The sequence below is a fragment of the Pagrus major genome, chromosome 3 (genome assembly GCF_040436345.1).
Source record: "Pagrus major chromosome 3, Pma_NU_1.0".
In the NCBI taxonomy this organism is placed as follows: domain Eukaryota; kingdom Metazoa; phylum Chordata; class Actinopteri; order Spariformes; family Sparidae; genus Pagrus; species Pagrus major.
The window spans coordinates 3,265,942-3,286,531 of NC_133217.1; the positions used below are offsets into that span (position 1 = coordinate 3,265,942).

Consider the following 20,590-nt stretch of genomic DNA (forward strand, 5'->3'; position numbering starts at 1 on the left):
AAACACCCGTTAGATGGCAGCAAAAGACATGTATGAAATAGAGGCTGAGAGTTTCACAGCTGCCCGACTCAAAGCACTGGTATCTGATGACCTGGGAATGAGACTCAACAGTCAACTATGTTTCTCCAGAATCACGTACTGCATGTTTAACTAAAGGCCCTGAAAACACATTTCCTCACTCATCTTGTCAATAAAAGTAATGAACACAATACTTTCTGCCACAGTTAGACCAGTCCTGGTTATTTCACATGAGAGATTTCTGTTGGCTTTTTTTTTGCCCCAGTGCTTTTCTCACCGTTTGAAGTAGGAAGTGCTCTAATGGGGAAAAAACATGTGATGTCACATGTTTCCATGCACCTATCAGGAACAGGCTACAGGTTTTGGGTTGCTTGGTCGCTGTCAATCATATAACTTGCTGCTTCCAATCACACCATGTCATTTTGTATCATCACTTATAGTTTTACCGTCTCATCTGAAGTCATCCAGAACGTGTGTGTAAATCAAGTTTCTTCATTCAGTTTGTCAGAGAGCTCAGAGCTGTTGTCAGGAGCTGTAAGGAAAAACACACTGTTAGTCCACTTATCCTGCACTGACATGCCTTTAAGAAACAACTACAACCTGCTGACATTTGCAACCTGCAGCAGCCAACCCCAACAGCTTCAGCCTAAACAGCAGCACGGTGATGTCACCTGTCTTTGATGATGCCATCTTTTATTTTATGATTATTTATAATAATTAATATAATTAAAATCCACAATCCATGTATGTAAACTCAATAATGTGTTATTGCTGTCACACAAATATCTAATTCATTCATGAATTTGTTTATTAATATTTTCCGGGATTAGTTCCACATTATGTCAAACAGTCATTGTTTTTTCCAGAAGAGATATCAGTGACGACGGGAAAATGATTATAGAGCTTCAGATCAACTGTTTTATTCCCTGACGATAAAATCGATCTATTATCAGTTTCCATTTACTGTATTTTCCTATAACAAATCCTGACACAAGTGCATGTCACACCAGATAAAATAGAATAAAACAAGGTCTACTCACAACATGGAGGGCATCTGGCTGAAACAAGAGGAGGTCTGTCTGTTCGGGACACGGTCCGCCCCTCGAGTGCAGCAGCTTGAGCCATGACGTCGTGCTGGAGACAGGTATCTGTAAAGAGGTGGGCACAACAGTCTCTGATTAACTCAAGTCCCATTTGTTCATTTTATTGTCCTGTGACCAGACATTACCCAGGAGCAGCCACAGACCAAGATGGATGAGCATGGCTCTTATTCCCTGGGGCAACAGACCCGGTCAGGTTGGATGATTGAAAGATGCTATGGTCAGTGTTTGTCTCAAAGTCTGCTGCTCTTAGTCCAAAACCCCACACTTCTCCAATGATAATGAATATATTTCTGCCAAAGGCAATATGTGTCTCAGAACAACAGCTGAATAAGTAACAGTTTGAATGAGCCACCAGCTGCTGCATCTGTATGCGCCACCATGGTACTTTTAATGCTAGTGAAAGTCAAAGGAGAGAAGGATCACACGGCCCCAAGCCTGCAAGAGTGTGCTGAGTGGCAGAAGTCTGATGAGGAAGTGGTCATAGGGCCAGAAAGCAACAGCTAAAGAGGATGTGGCGAAGTTGCTACAGACTTTGGCGACAATCCACAACATCAGAAAAGACTGACATAAGACTTCAAGTGAAACAGAAGAGGAGGTTTGACACCATTGCAAGATGGTCGGTAGTTTATTTTCTGATCTCTTCTCTTCAGCATCAACTCAGTAGTGACATTATCATGACTCAAAGGCTCTGAGCCTCACAGAGTTTACTGTTGTTAAATGGTGAAATGCAGGCAACTGATGCTCGTTTCAATTTTTCAACTGAAACTCAAAGACTGAAATCAAAGTAGTGAAATCTTTCCTTTTTCTCTCTCACCTTTCTTCTTTTTGTAAATGATGAATCCAGCAGCACCGATGAGAATGAGAGCAACAACAACCACTGCAGCAGTGACGAGGACGATCATGTCACTGGGCTTCACTGGTGAAGACAATAATAGTTTATTTTTACTGATTTTGTTAACAATAGACAATAAGAGCGGTGCAGAGGAAGCAGGTTAGAACAGCATGTCTGTCATCCATCCATCCATCCATCCATCCATCCATCCATCCAAAGTTATGTAACTTAACCATGAAGTTAAGTAAAAAGTGGACAGGCAGCACAAACCTGTCATTTGTGTAGCAAAAACAACATGTTCTGTTAAATGCTTTAAAACTGTCTCTGGCTTTTAGAAAATTATAGAGTCACCTGATAATCTTGTTAGGTTCACATGGTCTGAACAGTGATCCTCAGACATGCATTCGTTAAATAAAACATAAATAATGATACAAATAAATAATTCTAACATTTAATTAGCTAATTATTACTGTTTTTTTTGGTGCGTTTTTTTTCCAACATGAATTCCCATGCACTCCCCTTCAGCACCCTCTGGTCTCACTCTTACCCCAGTTGGTCCTGATCCGATCTTTCTCCAGTTTGGTGATGATGTCCTCCTTCACAGCAGAGAACTGAAACACACAGTCGTACCTCGTCCAGTCTTCAGGTGTGACTGATGAAAGGTTCAGGTCAACACTCATCTGGAAGGTTCCATCGTGGTTGGGGAGGATCTCTCCGTGGTCCACCTCCTCATGAAGCTCCTCTCCATCTTTCCTCCAGACGAGTGAGGCTCTGTGAGGGTAGAAACCTGTAGCGTGGCAGCTGACTGGAGAGGAGGGAGTCTTCTGGAGGAGAGACACTGAGGGAAGCTCTGGAGAGTAAAGAGAGAGATATTAAAGAGGAGAGAGAGGAAAAGAAACAAGGTAAAAGAAAGATGAAGAAATTAAATTTGGAATCAATAACAGAAGGTGTGAAAGTGCTTCCAAGCAAATGTTGAACAAATGTATTGGATACATTTTGTTCCTCAAGAAACATCTGCAAACCTTTTTAAATATTAAAAATGATGCATCATATACATCCTTTTTTAATTGCTAGCAGGCTTCGTCTGCGCTGACTATTTTGTTACAATACTATGTTTCTTGGCACATCACTGCTGCAAACTGTTGATCAGAGGAATAGTGTGAAACCAGCAGCATGATGTGAATCATGTCGTCCATGTGCTTGTGACAGTTTGTAATAGCGTCGGCCGACTAAATACTGATTTTAAAAAAGCAGAAGGACAGTGTTGATGGTGGCCAAGTAATGTGATCTATGTATCCAGACCACAGTGTAATAATGACAGGGTACATAACAACACATCTGCTACACAGCCTCCACATGATCTGTATACAGACAGAGGAGGGAGCTACACCACCACTAAAGACACTCACTACAGTCAGAGAAGAACAATGTCTGTCTGTTCTTATGATTCACAGTAAGGTCGTCAATCACAGTGTCAATGTTCAGGGGAAATATTACTATTTCGAAACACTGAAACTGTGTTAACTTCACTTCCCTAAAACTTTTCCTTAAACTAAACCACAAACTGTGGCATCACAGTCTGAGCTTTGATGGTGAGTAATGTCACCCAAAGATGTCTGTGATTGGTCAGGACTAAAACAAATGTAACCACTACAAAAAAAGGTGATGTCAGACAGGTTGGATTAATAATACAATGACAGTTCAGTCTGAGCAGCCTATATGAAGATCACTGTGTCTAATAAACTACATCAGGTCAGGTGATTCTACCTGTTCTCAGCAGAAAGCTCCTCCCATAGTCCACAGCCTTCTTCAGCTGCTCAGGAAAAATCTGAGTCAAAACAGTCTTACATTCTTTTCCTAATTCTTTATTGGCATCCAATAAAAGTTTGGCGGGGACAGCCTCAGGTCTAAAAGCGATCCATGTCAATGTATTCAGATCCAATGCCAAGAGGTCTTCTCCATCATAACCATACTGAAGGAAACCTTTGACCTCTCCAGTCTCATCATCCCACTCACAGCCTCCCACCGCCTGTAAAACATGGACACCTGAGACAGAGACAGAGACTGTAATTAACATTGATTCACAGATGAAACATTCAGTGGAAAGATGATCTTAAAAACATTGTACATTGTGTGATGACTGCTATTTTTTTAGTCGTGTGCGTTCATGAATCATCAGATTATTATCAGTAGTTTGTGTTTAACAGCTTCAGCAACAAGTCTAACTAGCAGCTGGTTAATGTTGACATGATGAATGACAGGTAGTGGCTGGACCACTGAAGACAAACTGATATGATGGTTTGCTTTACATGAATCTCTATTTCAGCTTATGTGTAAAATGATGTTAGAGTTTGAACTGATTAGTATCTTGAGGCCCTGGGTCACTTTACAACTAAGATGCAGAACAGTAACAAGTTAAACAGGCTGTAACATGTTACATACTGTACCTCCATGTTGGTCGAGGAGACGCATCATAATGTAAATGTAGGCTTTGATGGAGTTTGGCAAAAAGTGGTAACACTGTTGTCTGTACCACTCCAACTCCTGAGGATACTCTGTGCAGAATGATTTAGCAATGTCCAGTTTTACTTCCAGCCTTTTGTTGCTGTCACAGGACCCCACCAGAAGTTCATCAATTTCTAGAGTCACCAAAACTTCTGGGAGTTTTGGGATTCCAGTTGATGCAGTTATGAAAAACTTCAGGGAGAATAGCACTGCAGGACAAACAAAGGAACTTATAAATAACACTAATCATAAATATGATGCTGAGTGAAAATATAAATATGATATGAAGTGTGTGTGTTTGCTGCAAAGGAGCAAAATGCAAAAGTTTTAAATGTAATGTGCAGGACAAACAGCCTCCATTCAGTATGAATACACACTCAGAAATATGATGAAATCAGTATGATTCAGTTAAAACAGTCTGATCAAGTTGAAGCAGGTGTGTAGTCAGTAATGGGCCACCCAGCCAAGTTTGATCAAAATGGATGGATTTCAGTCGATGTAACGTTACTGCCACAACAATGGCTAACCAAAGTTCTTTAATGAGTTATTTAAAAAAAGAAAGAGTTGAGGAAGAAAACACGCCACTGCCTACATCGACCAAGTCCACCCAGCTCAGTTCTTCAGCCTAAATCACTCAGGAGATGTTAGCCCGGCCGTTTGCTCCCCTGAGCCAGAGCCTGATGCAGGTTTACCTGCCGAGTTATCTGCAATTGATGAACCACCTTCACAGCCAAATTTGGAGGTATTTCCCTGCAGTGTCAAGAATGGAAAATCAAAGTGACTTGACCCATCTCTGCGCGTTGGCTTCAGTTTTGACGGCGCCTCTGTTGTGTCAGGAAACAGGGAGGTGTGCATGTGATTCTCAAACAATCTTCTCCTCGAGACGTGAATGTCCACTGAAACTCTCACAGACTGAATTTGGGACTCTGTGCAGCATCAAAGGTGTCTCTCAGCACGTTAGCACATTCTTTGATACAGTGAACAATATACACAGTTTCATGACAGGCAGCAGCAGCAGACATGCAGGGTCTCGATACCATATTACTTGATGTAATATTATCCAAACATTATCAGTTTCTGAGTGCATTGACCTAATTGAGGGACTAAAAGAGAGGCATGCTCGGTGTGAACAAGTTGTGAAGCCAACAGAACAGGTGATGCTGATATGAGGGTCTAAAGACAGAGGAAGTCGTTCACTGTACAGATTGTAAAGTCCACTGAGGCAATGTGATTGTGATTTTGGGTTATATAAATAAAACTGATTTGATTTATCTCATTTAAAATCTGTCATCCTACTGTGAACACAGGTGAACATTATACCACCCCACCCTTGGGCCGGTGGTGGTCGGGCCCCTGTGGGGGGTGAACTTTACTTTCTGCTTGGAAGGTGTCAACATTATTTGTAGGCCATGAAAACAACAAAGCTAGGCCTGTTCGATGCTTCATATTTGCTCCTGAAGGGATTTCACCTGAAGTAATGTGTATTAGCCACATAGGCCTGCTGTTAATAGGCTACATTGTTTATTTGAAATGAGATGCTCATTACATTTCAACCAGAGTTCATTGTACAGTATGTGGTTGATTTAACAGTAATAAAGGAGCTTGTTGTTCTTTCTTAATTCAAACATTGCTCTGCTGGCTGTTTTCAGTCTTTGAATTCATTTTACTGCTCATTTGTGTAAACAGCTGAGCTGATCAATACTGAAGCTACAGTAACTGTAATGAATGCAAAGGGATATGTTACATGTGTGATTTCTGTCTGATGTATGCTATGTCCTGCAGCATGTTAACACCTTCCCTGCTGTTTGGTTTTGTCTTCATCACTTTGTGCAATAAAGTGGTTAATGAACAGTGCCGTGTGCTGTAGAGACGATGTGCTGCTCTTTCTGTCGGTGCAATATGTTTTAGTCAGAATTAGGAAGTAACAGGATTTTGTTGTGTACAGCCTTTATAGCCTGAGCTCTTTTGGTTGTATCATGTTGTACAGGCAATGTTTTGCTCTCATTGTCTTTGTGATGCAGAATGTTGCAAAGTTAAATTGTCGCAGTTTGTCTAAGTTTTAATAAGTCCTTTTTTGTTCTGTGAAAAGATGGCCAACATAATTTTCCCCTGAAGAGTCAAGTGGACTGTGAAGTTTAAAGAGTTTAAAGATTTAAAATGTGATCTTACCTGGTGATGAAACGTGACAGAAGAGAAGCAACAACAATAACGTTCTCATCTTGATTTGATGAAGATGAGTGAGTGAAGCACCGAGCTGGATCAACTGTTTACTGTTGTTTGTCCTCGCAGAGGGAAGTGAGGGAGTTTCTGTCCTGAGAAGAAAAATAGTCCAGACCGCCTACAAGTGATCCAGTCCTCACCAACACCCCTCACATACAGTAAAGTGTTAACAGTGTCATCAGCTTTTCTAGTGAACTCTCTCACTTCCTTCTTTTTTAAAACAATGGTGATTTAAAAAAAAACAAAAAACAGATCAAAACAGCTTCGAGTCAGAGATTGAGTCTGACTGAAGACTTTGTTTTGTATGAGTCTGTCTTTGAGTTCAAGTGAGCGACACTTGATGGTAAGACTTGCATTCATGCTGGTATCTTTTAAAAGTGAATCAGTTATAAATCACCCTCATGAATGAACCAACATCAATTATTGTCTAATTTTACACATTAACCATGATGATAAAGATACAGAAAAATAGAAATTCATGAGAAAAAAATAGCATCCTGTCAATATTTGAGAGAGAAGCTCGTGTCAAGTCAAGCTCCTCCACAGGTCACACTCTGGGTTTCTGACCATCAACATCATTTAATATTTTGATAATGACAAACACTGGATTTCAAACATATCAGCCCTCAACATCACTCGATCCAACTCATATCTAATTGTTCCTCTTTGGTGTGTGGAGTGAATAGCCCACATAACAAAACTTCTGTTTGCACATCTGGGGCCTTTAATAATCATTTATTCAACAGCTGTTTATTCAAAAATAGAGCTGCTGTATTTTCACCATGTTGTCATTCTTGTCATAAATACACTGTTTTGAGATATTGGGGGAGGGTCCAAAGAAAAACATTAGTAATGCTGGATGGTCTCGCTTTCTTATCAGATGAGACGGTAGATTCACCCCCTCCCCACCCCAATACATTCTGTACAGTCACTGATTCAGTTGAGTCTGAACTAGAGAGAGGCGGATGAAGCCTTATGGAGCTTTTGGGCTTCAAACGCTGCAGCATATTGACATCTGGTGGCTTGTAAAGATACAGCAGCCCTTTATGACTGGAGTCTAAGCACCACAACACCTCTTTGATTTGAACAGTTTGAGCAATAAAAGTCCAAGAAGCCTGTGTGTCATCATCAAACCTGTCATACTGTTGCATTACATGTAGATATTATTGTGCAATATGTTACAGTAAAATAATGAATACATGTCCAACAAGCCTGTGAAAAATCGCTGACACGAAATTTCTAATGTGTCTTATTGGTGTAGTTGAGCCCATTGTCACTGTTGGCTCATCATGTGTTCTGGCTTCGTCTTGAGTGACCAGAGCTCATTAGAACAAACGGATACACGTTCATTACACAAAGAAAGAAATATCTTCATGTATAACATTTGCCGAATGAACAAGTAGGCTCAAATATTCAAGAATGTGTTGTATACAGCGTTTCACAAAATGTATACAGTTTCTCCCAACGCAACATGTTTCAAAACTGAGCTTTTAAAAGGGAGTCCGGCGACTTTCTCTGCTTTCTTCTTCCTCCACCCTGGGTTTTGTGGTTAAACTGTGTTTAACAGTGAATCAGCTGAATTGAGCCACTTTTTGGTAAATGATTATAAAGACCATCTAATAATCTCTGCGGGAGATCTAATGATATTTTACTCATTCCCATGGGTCTCTTAAATAGGAAGACATCTCACCTTACTGCGCTCTCCTGATCTTCCAGCAGCAGTGTGATCTCAGCTCTCGAGTGCAGTAGACCGTCTCGTCGACAAAGTTGTCACTTGTAGAAGTCGAGGCTTCATCACTTGACAACTGACGTTCATCTGCGAACTAAACACACACAAACAGGGTCATTTTCCTATAATTGTCTTGACGTCTTCAGAGAAATGTCTCCCTTTGAACTGAGGGATGAGTTTTATAACCAGAGGAAATAATCTCACCTGATGGGAGGGAATGTGCTGTAATGGGGCATTCAGATGATATGGGGGCTTTTACAAGCAACTGGAATCAGATCTGCCCTGAATGAGCTGCATATTTTTTAAATTTGGGGAAAAACGGAGCACCCAGAGAAAACCCACGCAGACACGGGGAGAATGAGCGACTTCACACGGACAGAAAGAGGACCGAAAAAACCCAGTACCCTCTGCTGTGAAGCCACAGTGTTAACCCCTGAGCCACCGCGCTGCCCTCTGAAGATCTATGTGGGTTTTCATAGCACAACTCCCCAGAGGCTCAGAAAATCCTGCTAAAGAAACCCTACACAGAACTTCACTTTACACATCCCTAATCCTCATCAGCGCAGGTAACACTGCAGCTGAAGGTCTTCATCCATGAGAAGATGAGTCGGAAGCTATTCTTATTCTTTGCTTCACATTGGTGACTTTATTATGTTATACAGTAAAACAAGACCATCGTCCCCACATGAGGACATCTTTTTTTTCTTCTAAATCTACTTCCTGTTCAAAGAAAACATTAAAAACACCTTTAATGTGAAAAATACAATTAGACTTTATTAATGCAAGAGCAACAGGCAATATGCAGAACAGTAATGAATGGAATGAGATTATTATAACCACAAGGAGAATTTAGTAAATACAAATTAGAGGACAAAACCCAATAACATAAATATCAGTGGTAAGAAATAAATACATTAATGACAATGTAGTCTTGAAACAGTAATACAGTAATTAAAACCCAGAAAGTACAAAAGAACGATAACAAGTGATGTCATATATGTTAAGAAGAAACATTTTAAAAACAGACAGCAGGTGAACAATGTCTCCACACAGCAAACGTTACTATAAAGTACTGAACTTCCCTTTTAGCTCTACAGTTTTAGGGATTACATTCACCCTCATGTACCAGCAACATGTCATCAATGATTTTGTCCATTCTTTATAGCTCCACAGTTTGGAGCCCATTGATTTAATCTCAGTGATTTAAGAGAAAACTCTTTTTTTGACTTCATCTTTTTGACTTTTTGTTTCATTAAAAAGCAAAAGAACAAGAGTAATGGGACAAAAACTCAACAGAGAGGAAAAAAATATATTCTTAAAAATGTAAAGTGTAAAAGCATTTATTCTTTAAAAGTATTTTGAAGTAAACATGGTGCTGGTAGGTGTGGCTTGTCTGGATGAACATACCCAAAAATAGCTCCACAACTATCAGGTCAATATGCATATCCAAGTGTGTGTGAAATATTTCTTTTATCTGCTTGAAAGGGAATCAGGCTATACAATACAATTGTCACGGCCCTGTTTGTAATACTGTATATAATACCACTAAACACCCGTTAGATGGCAGCAAAAGACATGTATGAAATAGAGGCTGAGAGTTTCACAGCTGCCCGACCCAAAGCACTGGTATCTGATGACCTGGGAATGAGACTCAACAATCAACTATGTTTGTCCAGAATCACGTACTGCATGTTTAACTAAAGGCCCTGAAAAGACATTTCCTCACTCATCTTGTCAATAAATGTAATGAACACAATACTTTCTGCCACAGTTAGACCAGTCCTGGTTATTTCACATGAGAGATTTCTGTTGGCTTTTTTTTTTCAGTGCTTTTCTCACTGTTTGAAGTGGGCAGAGCTCTAATGGGTGAAAAAACGTGATTATATGTATTTTTTCTTTTTACTCTTCAGGTGTTACCTCTGTATATGTGATTTCATTATTGTTGAATGTTGCTCGTACATTTAATGTTTTTTTTACTCCCAACCCAAATCACTACTGTGAATGAACATGTTTCATCATGTATTTCACTTTGAGTCTCTCAGTTTTCTATTTCATCATTTGTTTCACTTTCTTTCTAAACTGATCCTCTGACCACCTCGGAGGCAAAGAATAACAGCTTTGCTCTGACATGCTGAAGCTTCTGAGTGCAACACCACTTTCATAAATACAAATCTCAGGTCTGTAACAATCTGTCAGATGTAATGTGGGTGCTAACTACAAACAAAAGTCATTACGTCATAACAATGTTGTGTGTTGAAAACTTGCATGTTAAAGTAAACGTGTATACAACGCTGTGATCCGACCCTCTCACTGAAGTTACATAGTGCAGAAACAAGTGACAGACACCATTCACCCTGTTACAAGACACTGTACCATCAAAATGATTTTGAAGCTGATAAAGTTACATAATGTTGCTTAAACTGTCAGAAGGCTCCTTTAACAGAGATACTGGCTTGCTGTCTAATCTCTAACTTCAATGCTAAGCTAATGTAACCTGCATTTAGTTATTCATTTAATTAATTATTTTTTTTATTTTGTGGGCCCACTTCCCGTGACCTCAAACTTCCTTTAATCACGGGTCATGGAGTTCACTTCCTCCTCCGTCTCCACTGTGACTGTGGCATGCTATTGTCAGCGTCGCAAACATTTGACTGGAGCTCTCTGAATCGATCGTTTGAAACCGTTAGCCACTGGTGAGTCTTTTGCCGTCAAGGTTCCCATTGTTTAAACCAAATACCGTGTAATTGCTCACTAACGCGCTGTTTCACCAGAGTCATTATTGAACTCAACCCGTTCAATACTCCATCTGGAAAACGCTGTGGATTTCCTGTTGGGTCGCGCATGGAAGCTAAGCTCTGACCACTCGGTTCGAAGGTAAACGATGATTTTTGTTTAAAATAAGACAGCCGAATTGTAGATGTAATGTAATTAAACTAAAATAGTTTAATTACTCACTCATGTAGTTTAGAGCGTAATTCTTGTTTTGAACAGTTATGTCACTTTTTTGATTGACGCTACAACGGCTATGAGGTTTGGTCATCATTGACACATTTATGTGAACGTGGCTACATATTTAATGAATGAATGAGTATTGCGCAATTATTGAAACACTTGAGTCTTACTCTGCTTAAGTAGTTTGAAATTTAATATTGAATGTTTTTGATGAATTTTAAAAAGGTGCATTTTGACTTTGATTTTGATTGTTGACTTTGACCTTGAATATTAACATGGTACTGGGGTACTAGGTTAAGGTGGTTTGGTTACTATTGTAACTTTGATTTATTAAAGACAATTAATGAATTAAATAATTAATTCTGCTGCTAATGTTTAAGTATACATTGATTTTTTTTTTGACCAACTTTGGATTTTCTTCTCATCGACCTTGATCCATTCATCTCAACTTACATGGCGAGCTAGATCAACGAACCGGTAGGACAAAGTCTCACACCTACCGATCTGGACAAACGTTTTTGGATTAAAAGGATATGAACTGAACATTTTTTCCTCAAGAACTTTATTGTTTACAACAGAACATTTGATTTATTGTGGGTAATCCATTTTTTGAATATTGGAATGGTGCATTGTTTGTATTGGTTGTTTTTTTGTAAATATTTCTCTGAATACAGACACTCAAACTGCACTACTGTCTCATCCATTCATTCACAATCCAGGCTCCTTGAAAGAACAGACTTCTGTTGCCGCTATTGTAGCCGTAGTCAACCGCCTAGCCCATATGCGTTACATGTGTGGCGAGCTAGCCAGGAGACTGTTATTGTGAATGTTTTTGTGTCTGTGTGTACTTACCGATGTGTTACACTTAAGAAAAAAAGGGTGAGTTGAAATATGGATGCCTTTGAGGAACTTGGTATCAATGTTGCTCATTCTGTTATCATAACTGGTGAAACAAACACTCAAGCAGAAAATGAGATTATTGATCATTTACGTAGTTACGGTGAACTTAAAATGTTGTTTACTGTTACAGAACGTGAAAGTCCATTTTACAAAAACCTGGCCGTCAAATTTATTAACGCTGCTGCCTTGGCACAGCTAAAACCGCATTTGCCATATACTTACACATCTCGTGTAGCTGCAGACGTTGAATTTTATGCTTCATTACTTTCAAGTGAGCGCGCTGCCACAGTCACAGTGGGGACTACCCCATCCCCTGACTACCTCCAAGTGCTGAGACATCTTTCCCAGCAGAGTGGCCAATCCTTTGACAACGTCTTGAAGGGAGTCTTTGATCAAATAAGTGCACATTTGGGAATAGCAGCTACTGGAAAGGAGTATGAAGAGGAAGACACTGTTGAGGTACTGTCCTCACAGCAAGCAGGTCATTCCTCCACTGACCAGCAAGAACCACAATCCCAGCCAAACCCACCTGTAAATCTGGGACCGAGAATTTCGCTCTCTGGAAATGACTTGAACAACATGAAGCAGATTACGATTCCTGGAAGTCTCAAATTGAACTTCTGAATGCAGATCCAAGCCTTGCACCATTACATATCACAAGATGCATTCTGGAAAGTTTACTTCCCCCAGCTGCTGACCTGGTGAAGAGTTTGGGACCTAATGCATTGCCTGCTACTTTTCTGCATGTTCTTGATTCTCAGAGGGTCCTTTTCCTCTCCCTACACCAGATCTTGTTAGTAGTGGAAGAAACGGTTGTATTAAGCAGCTGGGCAGATATATATATCACTATATCTCATAAGAGAGACGCACTGGCTCTGTGATAGATCAAACTCCATATTCTCCCATCAGTAACAACATGACTCAGGTAAGCACATTTCCACAGAGTATTCTGTGGCAGGTTAAATAATCACAGACAGGGAATCTCCTGAATCTCCTTCCTCACCTGGGTTAATCAGATTAATGAAAATTCATCAACAATCAATACTCAGTAAAATGTACCAACAGTTGGTTGCACAGTATTCATTTTAAATGACGTTTCGACCCATCATTGAACTGCAGTGGGTATCAGACTGGTCCACTACAAATCTACTGAGCCCTCTGACAGGAGACACTATTCTCTAACCCTTCAGACACATGGAACGAAAAAGTCTGGCGCCTTGACACTTGATTTTTAAAAAAAAATCCAGTCCTTCTAAAAAAGTAGTTGAAGAGGTCCGATGTAGCCTGTCTGATTATTTCATACGGGTCAAATGAAACGGTTGGATGGGCATCTCTTTTTAGCTTAAATTGTTAATTATCAACTCCTTTTTAACAGAAAGAACACAGAACGCTTCAGTTCTTCCATTTCCTCTACGCAGACAACTGACAGCACACCAACAAATCAGGTATTAGAAGTCCCAAAACCAAACTATCTTACATTACTGTTTCTTCACATGGTGAGGTGTAGCGCTTTGCTGACTCTCTCTTACTTAATGATAATTAGAGCTGCATCATCTGGCATCACCTCAGCTGTACATCATTAGAGGACAAAAACGACAATCAATAAAACAATCGATCAGAGTCATGGAACAGTCGCCCCACCTTTTCAATCAGTCCTTTTTATATAACTGTACTTATAGTGCAAGAAGCCATCTTTTACTGTCTTTTAGTTCTGCAAAGCTAAATAAAGTGACACCAGGAGAGTCACTGAGTGTGTTTGTCATTCAGGTCTCTGGATTCAGCTGCTCAGAGAGCTCTGTGCTGTTGTCAGGAGCTGCAGGTCAGAAACAAACATCCCATATTGAACTTTTATAAACAATAAATACAGGAAACAGTGTTGAAAAGGTTCATCTGCACAATAATATGAAACATTTTTTAATCTAAAACATGAAGTGTGAGTCAGATCAGCTGAAATAGAACCAAAGTAAGTTTTACTTACAAGATGGAGGGCTAATGGCTGAAATCAAAACAAAAGACAAATCATTTCAGTCACAGTTGTAAATGCCAGATTATCTTTAGTCACTTTATTCCTCTTCTACTCACTCAAACTGAGTATCTGTTTATACTCAGTCTGTTTAGTGCTGACTGGATTTACTTTCTCTGATGCTTGTTTTAATTTTGCAACCTGAATAAAAAAATCAACTCAAAGACTGAAATCAAAGTAGTGAAATCTTTCCTTTCTCTCTCACCTTTCTTCTTTTTGTAAACGATGAATCCAGCAGCACCAATGAGAATGAGAGCAAGAACAACCACTGCAGCAGTGACGAGGACGGTCATGTCACTGGGCTTCACTGTTGAATACAATAAATTAAGACTGGTGCAGATGAAGCAGGTTAGAAACATTTAAAACATTTAAGTTGTTTATTATTACTGTTTTGGTTTTTTTCTAGATCAATTCCCATGCACTCCCCTTCAGCACCCTCTGATCTCACTCTTACCCCAGTTGCTCCTGATCCGATCTTTCTCCAGTTTGGTGATGATGTCCTCCTTCACACCATAGAGCTGAAACACACAGTCGTACCTCGTCCAGTCTTCAGGTGTGACTGATGAAAGGTTCAGGTCAACACTCATCTGGAAGGTTCCATCGTGGTTGGGGAGGATCTCTCCGTGGTCCACCTCCTCATGAAGCTCCTCTCCATCTTTCCTCCAGACGAGTGAGGCTCTGTGAGGGTAGAAACCTGTAGCGTGGCAGCTGACTGGAGAGGAGGGAGTCTTCTGGAGGAGAGACACTGAGGGAAGCTCTGGAGAGAGTTCAATGAAACTATTTCTATTTTGAAACACTGAGACTGAGCAAACTTACTTCACTCATGCTAAGTGTACACTGGCTATCACAGTCTGAGCATCGATGGAAAGAAATTTCAGAACAGCCAAAATGTCAGTGTGTACTGATTGGTTAGGACAACATTGAATCTTACAGCTACAGAAAACTAACAGAGAAAACAATGTGATGTCAGACTGACTGCAGTGATAACACAACAGCAGTTCAGTCTGAGCAGACTGTATGAACATGATTGTGTCCATTAAACTACATCAGGTCATGTGATTCTACCTGTTCTCAGCAGAAAGCTCCTCCCATAGTCCAGAATCTTCTTCAGCCACTGAGGGAAAATCACTGTGAGGTAATTCTGAATGTTTTTTATTCTAGCTTTGTCAGCATCCCATCTCAGTTTGGTGATGACAGCCTGTGGTTTTGGAGCGATCCATGTCTCTGTCTTCAAGTCGATTGATAGGAAGTCTTCTCCATCATAACCAAACTGACTAAAACCAATAACCTCTCTGGTCTCATCATCCCACTCACAGCCATTCATATTCTGCAAAATGTGGACACCTGAGACAGAGACAGAGAGAGAAACACCTCACCTCATCACTTTAAGGTTTAAGATGCCAACAATGAACAGTGATGCAGCGTCCCTGGTTTGAGTCCAAACTATTGTAGAGAGGACTGACACAAAAACAGTTTTCTCTAGTTGTGTAGTATAATAGTTATATTCTGTGTGTTAAAAAAAGTCAAGTCGAGCGTCAGTTGTGTGAGGCTTTGACTGGTGAAGAGATTCACCTACCTGTGTGCAGGGAAGGAGTTTAGTAAGGGGAGGACATATATGCTGGGTGTGTCCTGTATGTTTCTCTGTGTGAGACCATGCTGCCACATGTTAGTTTGTTTGAACTTATTCTGCCAACATGTTCCTGATACGCTGTTGTTGTCAGAGGTGTCAAAAGTATTCACATTCATTACTCAGGTAGAAGTATAGATACTAGGGTTTAAAAATACTTCTGTAGAAGTTGAAGTATCAACTCAAGCTTTTCACTCAAGTAAAAGTGTAAAAGTACTGGTTTCAAAACTACTTAAAGTATAAAAGTAAAAGTAATGTAAGGGGAAAAAATGCCATTAAGGACAAAAGCTTAGGCCGCGCCACAGGAGCCTATACTACCCCACCTCCCCAGAAAAACATTTTTCTAAAGGCCATAATGACTATAATGTTATGGGGCGATGGATCGCGTACAAACCAATAGGGTGTCGGACAGGGTTGGAATTTCGTCATTTTAGGGGCACCAAGGCCATTGAGTAAAATTCCATGGTTTTACCTTTCAGATTGATACCATAACAACCTAATTTATAATAAGACATGGATTATGTATTAAAACATTTTTTAATGTCAATATCAAGTTAATGTTACATTAGAAAACAGTTTTTCTAAAGTACATACAAAAAAGAGTGTAAAAGAGTGTAATTCACACAGAAAGTCGGCGCCGCGGCTCCAAAAGAGGCGTGACGGTACACGTCATGATGATGACGTGTGGGTTTTTTTCAACGTGTTTTCCCCGGTGTCCTCCTGTTAATCTAAACATGTATCTGCTGACTGTTTATAATCATATGTATGCTGTTATAATGTGTTGTGGTTGGGATCCTGACCCACCAAACATCCTGGAAAATGACAAAGTTACGTTTTTCTCTTAATTACATAATCGCCATCAGTAAACGGGATGCTGTCTGACTCTATCACTTGCGGGGAGGGAGGCTGTTTATGGGGAAAGTTCACTTAAGTCTTCACCGCAACAAACAGTTGGCGAGTTAAAGTTTTTTGCTTGGGACGCTGTTTTTCGGGCAGAAATGTAACAAAGAGTCGGTCGGACTTCTCCACGAATAACTGCGGTATTTTTTTCCTCATATAAGTTCCAAAGACACAACCAGTTACTACGTTACTGTTGTATGGTCATGTAATGTTGCTTTGTATCTATATTTTGTTGAGTGAAGGATCTGTACAGTTATCAGACAGTGAACACCAGACCGACACACCCCCGCTCCGCGCCGCCGGCTCATCCGTTCACACTGATTCGGTTCGCCAATACTGTGCCTCTCCGGAGGCGCATCAGAGGTGCAGCGAAATTTCACGAGTAACTAGGCTATTTTTAAAATGTAAGGAGTAGAAGTAAAAAGTTGGCTGAAAAATAATTACTCCAGTAAAGTATAGATACCCAAAATTTCTACTTAAGTAAGGTAACGAAGTATTTGTACTTTGTTACTTGACACCTCTGGTTGTTGTATCCTTTAAGTTATGTGTACATGCATCCAGATGACGTATTGTTTATATCTTTTAAGTGATGTTTAAATGCAGCCAGTATTTATAATGTGTATCTGCCTTCCCACCAGACCGTGGTGTATTATCTGGAGTTGTTTGATTCCTACTTCCTCTCCTGTGAGAAGCTTAACCCTGTAAATATGGCTCACGGCGCATATTTAGATTTACAATCATTGTGTATTGTTATTGTGTATTTACTTTTTGTTTTGAATAACAGAATCACAGTGAAGGATTACAGAAGACTCATCCTTCATGGATGCATTAATAATGTAAGCTACCTTTGTTCTCATGCACTTTTTGTGTTACTTAGTTTTGGCATGTATTCATATATATTGATCTATATTTGCTGTTGTACAGAAATCATCCATCCTGTCATTCATCCATCCATCTGATGGAGCATTCCCAACTCAATAAATGATTTAAAGGTTCTTGGATCCTCGTGTTTCAATGTGCACACCAATCAGATGTTCTGTGGTCCAGTCATCCCCTGAAGCAGTATTAGTCAGTAAAGTGTTCAGTCTTTTTCACTGTGCATGATGAAAACTTTCTTTCAGCCCAGGGAGGCTGATGACATCAATTCCAAATATTTCTGATACAAATATTACCAAATTATTTTTATAATTATAAAGAACAGTTCATGAAGTAAAAGGTGAAATATAACATCGTACATACTGTACCTCCACTTTGGTTGAAGCGCTGTTTCAAACTATTGATTGTGGCTTTAAACAAAGTTGGGCCTAACTCAAAACATAATCCTTTGTAGTTCTCCAACTGGTTCGGATCATCTTCCAATAATTTTTTCACCCAGTCGTGTTTTGGATCGATTATCTTTTTGCTGCCGTCGCAGTAGCCCAACAGATTTTCATCAACCACTGTAGCTGCAACAAACTCCGGGAGGTCTGGGAGTCCAGAAGAGCCAGTTAAGATAAACCTCAGGGAGTGTCTCACTGCAGGACAGAAGAGGTTCATACATTCAGTATAAATACACACATCATCATCACACTCATCATAAATATGATGTCATGATAACACTTAAGGTTATGGCCTGCCATCTACAGCATGAATCTTATCTAACTTATCTATTACCTATTCTATCATTACAGGGTTCAGTACGGCCCACCAACTACTGAGAAGCATTTTGGTGTTTGGACAGACTTTAAAGAGAAGTTACACTCAAAGTACTTTTAACTATCAGGTACCCCTTCTAATATGAACGTGAGCATCCTTTATGGCTGCAACATATTGATATTACACCGTTACTATGATAAGAGACTATATGTCATCTTAGATTGTGGATATTGTTATATCATGATATAAGTGTTGTCTTTTCCTGGTTTTAAAGGCGACATTACTTGATGTCATTTTCTGAACTTACCAGACTGTTCTACTTGTTCTAATACTTGTCTTCACCCACGTCGTCATTATATCCACATTACTGCTGATTATTGATCACAAATCTCATTGTGTTTATTTTTTAAAAATATTGTTGCAATATTGATATCAAGGCATTTAGTGAAATATACTGTGATACTTCATTTTGTTATCCAGTCCTCACATTAATGTGCTTTTGAGGACATTTTTTTAAATATCAAGATATATTTTGTGTAGTAAAGCAGCATACAAATATTGTGGCCTTTTGTTGCTGTCACAGGACCCCGTGAGAAGTTCATCCACTTGTAGTGTTGCCACAAGTTCTGGGATGTTTGGGATTACAGTTGATACAGTTATGAAAACCTTCAGTGAGTGTAGCACTGCAGGACAAACAAAGGAGCTTATAAATAACACTAATCATAAATATAATGTTAAGTGAAAATATAAATATGATATGAAGTGTGTGTGTTTGCTCTGAAGGAACAAAATGCAAAAGTTTTAAATGTGCAGGACAAACAGCCTCCATTCAGTATGAATACACACTCAGAAATATGATGAAATCAGTATGATTCAGTTAAAACAGTCTGATCAAGTTGAACCAGAAGTGAAACTAAAATTGGAGCAAAAGAGTCGAGTGGACTGTGAAGTTTAAACAGTTTAAAGATTTAAAATGTGATCTTACCTGGTGATGAAACGTGACAGAAGAGAAGCAACAACAATAACGTTCTCATCTTGATTTGATGAAGACGAGTGAGTGAAGGACCGAGCTGGATCAGCTGTTTACTGTTATTTGTCCTTGCAGAGGGAAGTGAGAGTGTTTCTGTCCTGAGAACAAAAATAGTCCAGACCGCCTACAAGTGATCCAGTCCTCACCAACATCCCTCACATACAGTAAAGTGTTAACAGTGAATAATACAGTTAGTTTGGCAAAGTCCTTCTCTTAAAATAGACCCGACCACAGAGCCCGGGGATCAGCTTCTGCAGTGAAATCTCTGACTTTGTTTTGCACATAACTATGATGACAAAAAACCCAAAGAAAACAGGACTAAACAGATGCGAGTCAGAGATTGAATCAGACTAAAGAATTTGATTTGTCTGAGCCTGTCTTTGAGTTCAAGTGAGGGACACTTGATGGTAAGACTTACATTCATGCTGGCATCTTTTAAAAGTGAATTAGTTATAAATCACCCTCAGCACTGAACCATACATCAATAATTGCCTAATTTTACACATTAACCATGATGATAAAGATATCAGATATTTTAGAGACGCCTCAGTTTTGCACAAATAATGTTTAAGGAAAGTTATCTCACCTGAAAATGCAAAGTGGCTCGAGAGAAGCAAGAGAATGAAGATCTTCATGTTCTGATGAGAAGTAAGTTTCATGCACTTAACAGCTGAGTTGAGTCAGTGGAGTTGAGTCTTCACGGTGCGACTAAAGGGAGGAGGTGTTTTCTATTTGGATTGGAGGTCGATATATATATATATATAATATTAATTATATATTAATCACAATAATATATATATAATAATATAATAACATATAGCTAATAGCTATATGTTATTATTTAAAAAAATCTATTAAGCATCACCACACATCTCCCTACGTGGACACAAACTGGAGCTCCAAATCTGGAGCAGTGAGCAAAATACTGACCTTACTCGATGTAATATTAGAAGTGTTTGCAGAGTGTGTTGAAAGCAGCGTCACATTTGAGAAATTATTTAAGTTGAACCATTTTGACACACAGGGTTTACAAAGCCCAACATTATCAGTTTCTGAGTGCATTGACCTAGTTGAGGGACTAAAAGAGAGCCATGCTCAGTTTAGAGACAATTCAGA

The 20,590-nt window shown here is 39.5% G+C and overlaps 2 protein-coding genes across 2 annotated transcripts in view; both read right to left on the reverse strand.

The window, feature by feature from the left end:
• Positions 1-20,132, reverse strand: part of LOC140993672 (major histocompatibility complex class I-related gene protein-like) — a 28,191-nt gene extending 8,059 nt beyond the window's left edge. The window contains exon 1 of the mRNA XM_073463180.1: positions 20,061-20,132. Coding sequence (XP_073319281.1) covers positions 20,061-20,109 — 49 coding nt within the window. The 5' untranslated portion in view covers positions 20,110-20,132. The remainder of the gene's footprint in view (positions 1-20,060) is intronic.
• On the reverse strand, positions 457-19,514 carry LOC140993669 (major histocompatibility complex class I-related gene protein-like). The gene is made up of 7 exons (XM_073463177.1): positions 19,430-19,514; positions 18,054-18,323; positions 15,348-15,626; positions 14,737-15,039; positions 14,488-14,589; positions 1,059-1,166; positions 457-550 (listed from the first exon to the last, which is right to left on the reverse strand). Exons 1-7 carry the CDS (start codon positions 19,476-19,478, stop codon positions 501-503), a joined length of 1,161 nt encoding a protein of 386 aa, XP_073319278.1. The 5' UTR covers positions 19,479-19,514; the 3' UTR covers positions 457-500.
• Positions 20,133-20,590: the final 458 nt, after the last annotated feature.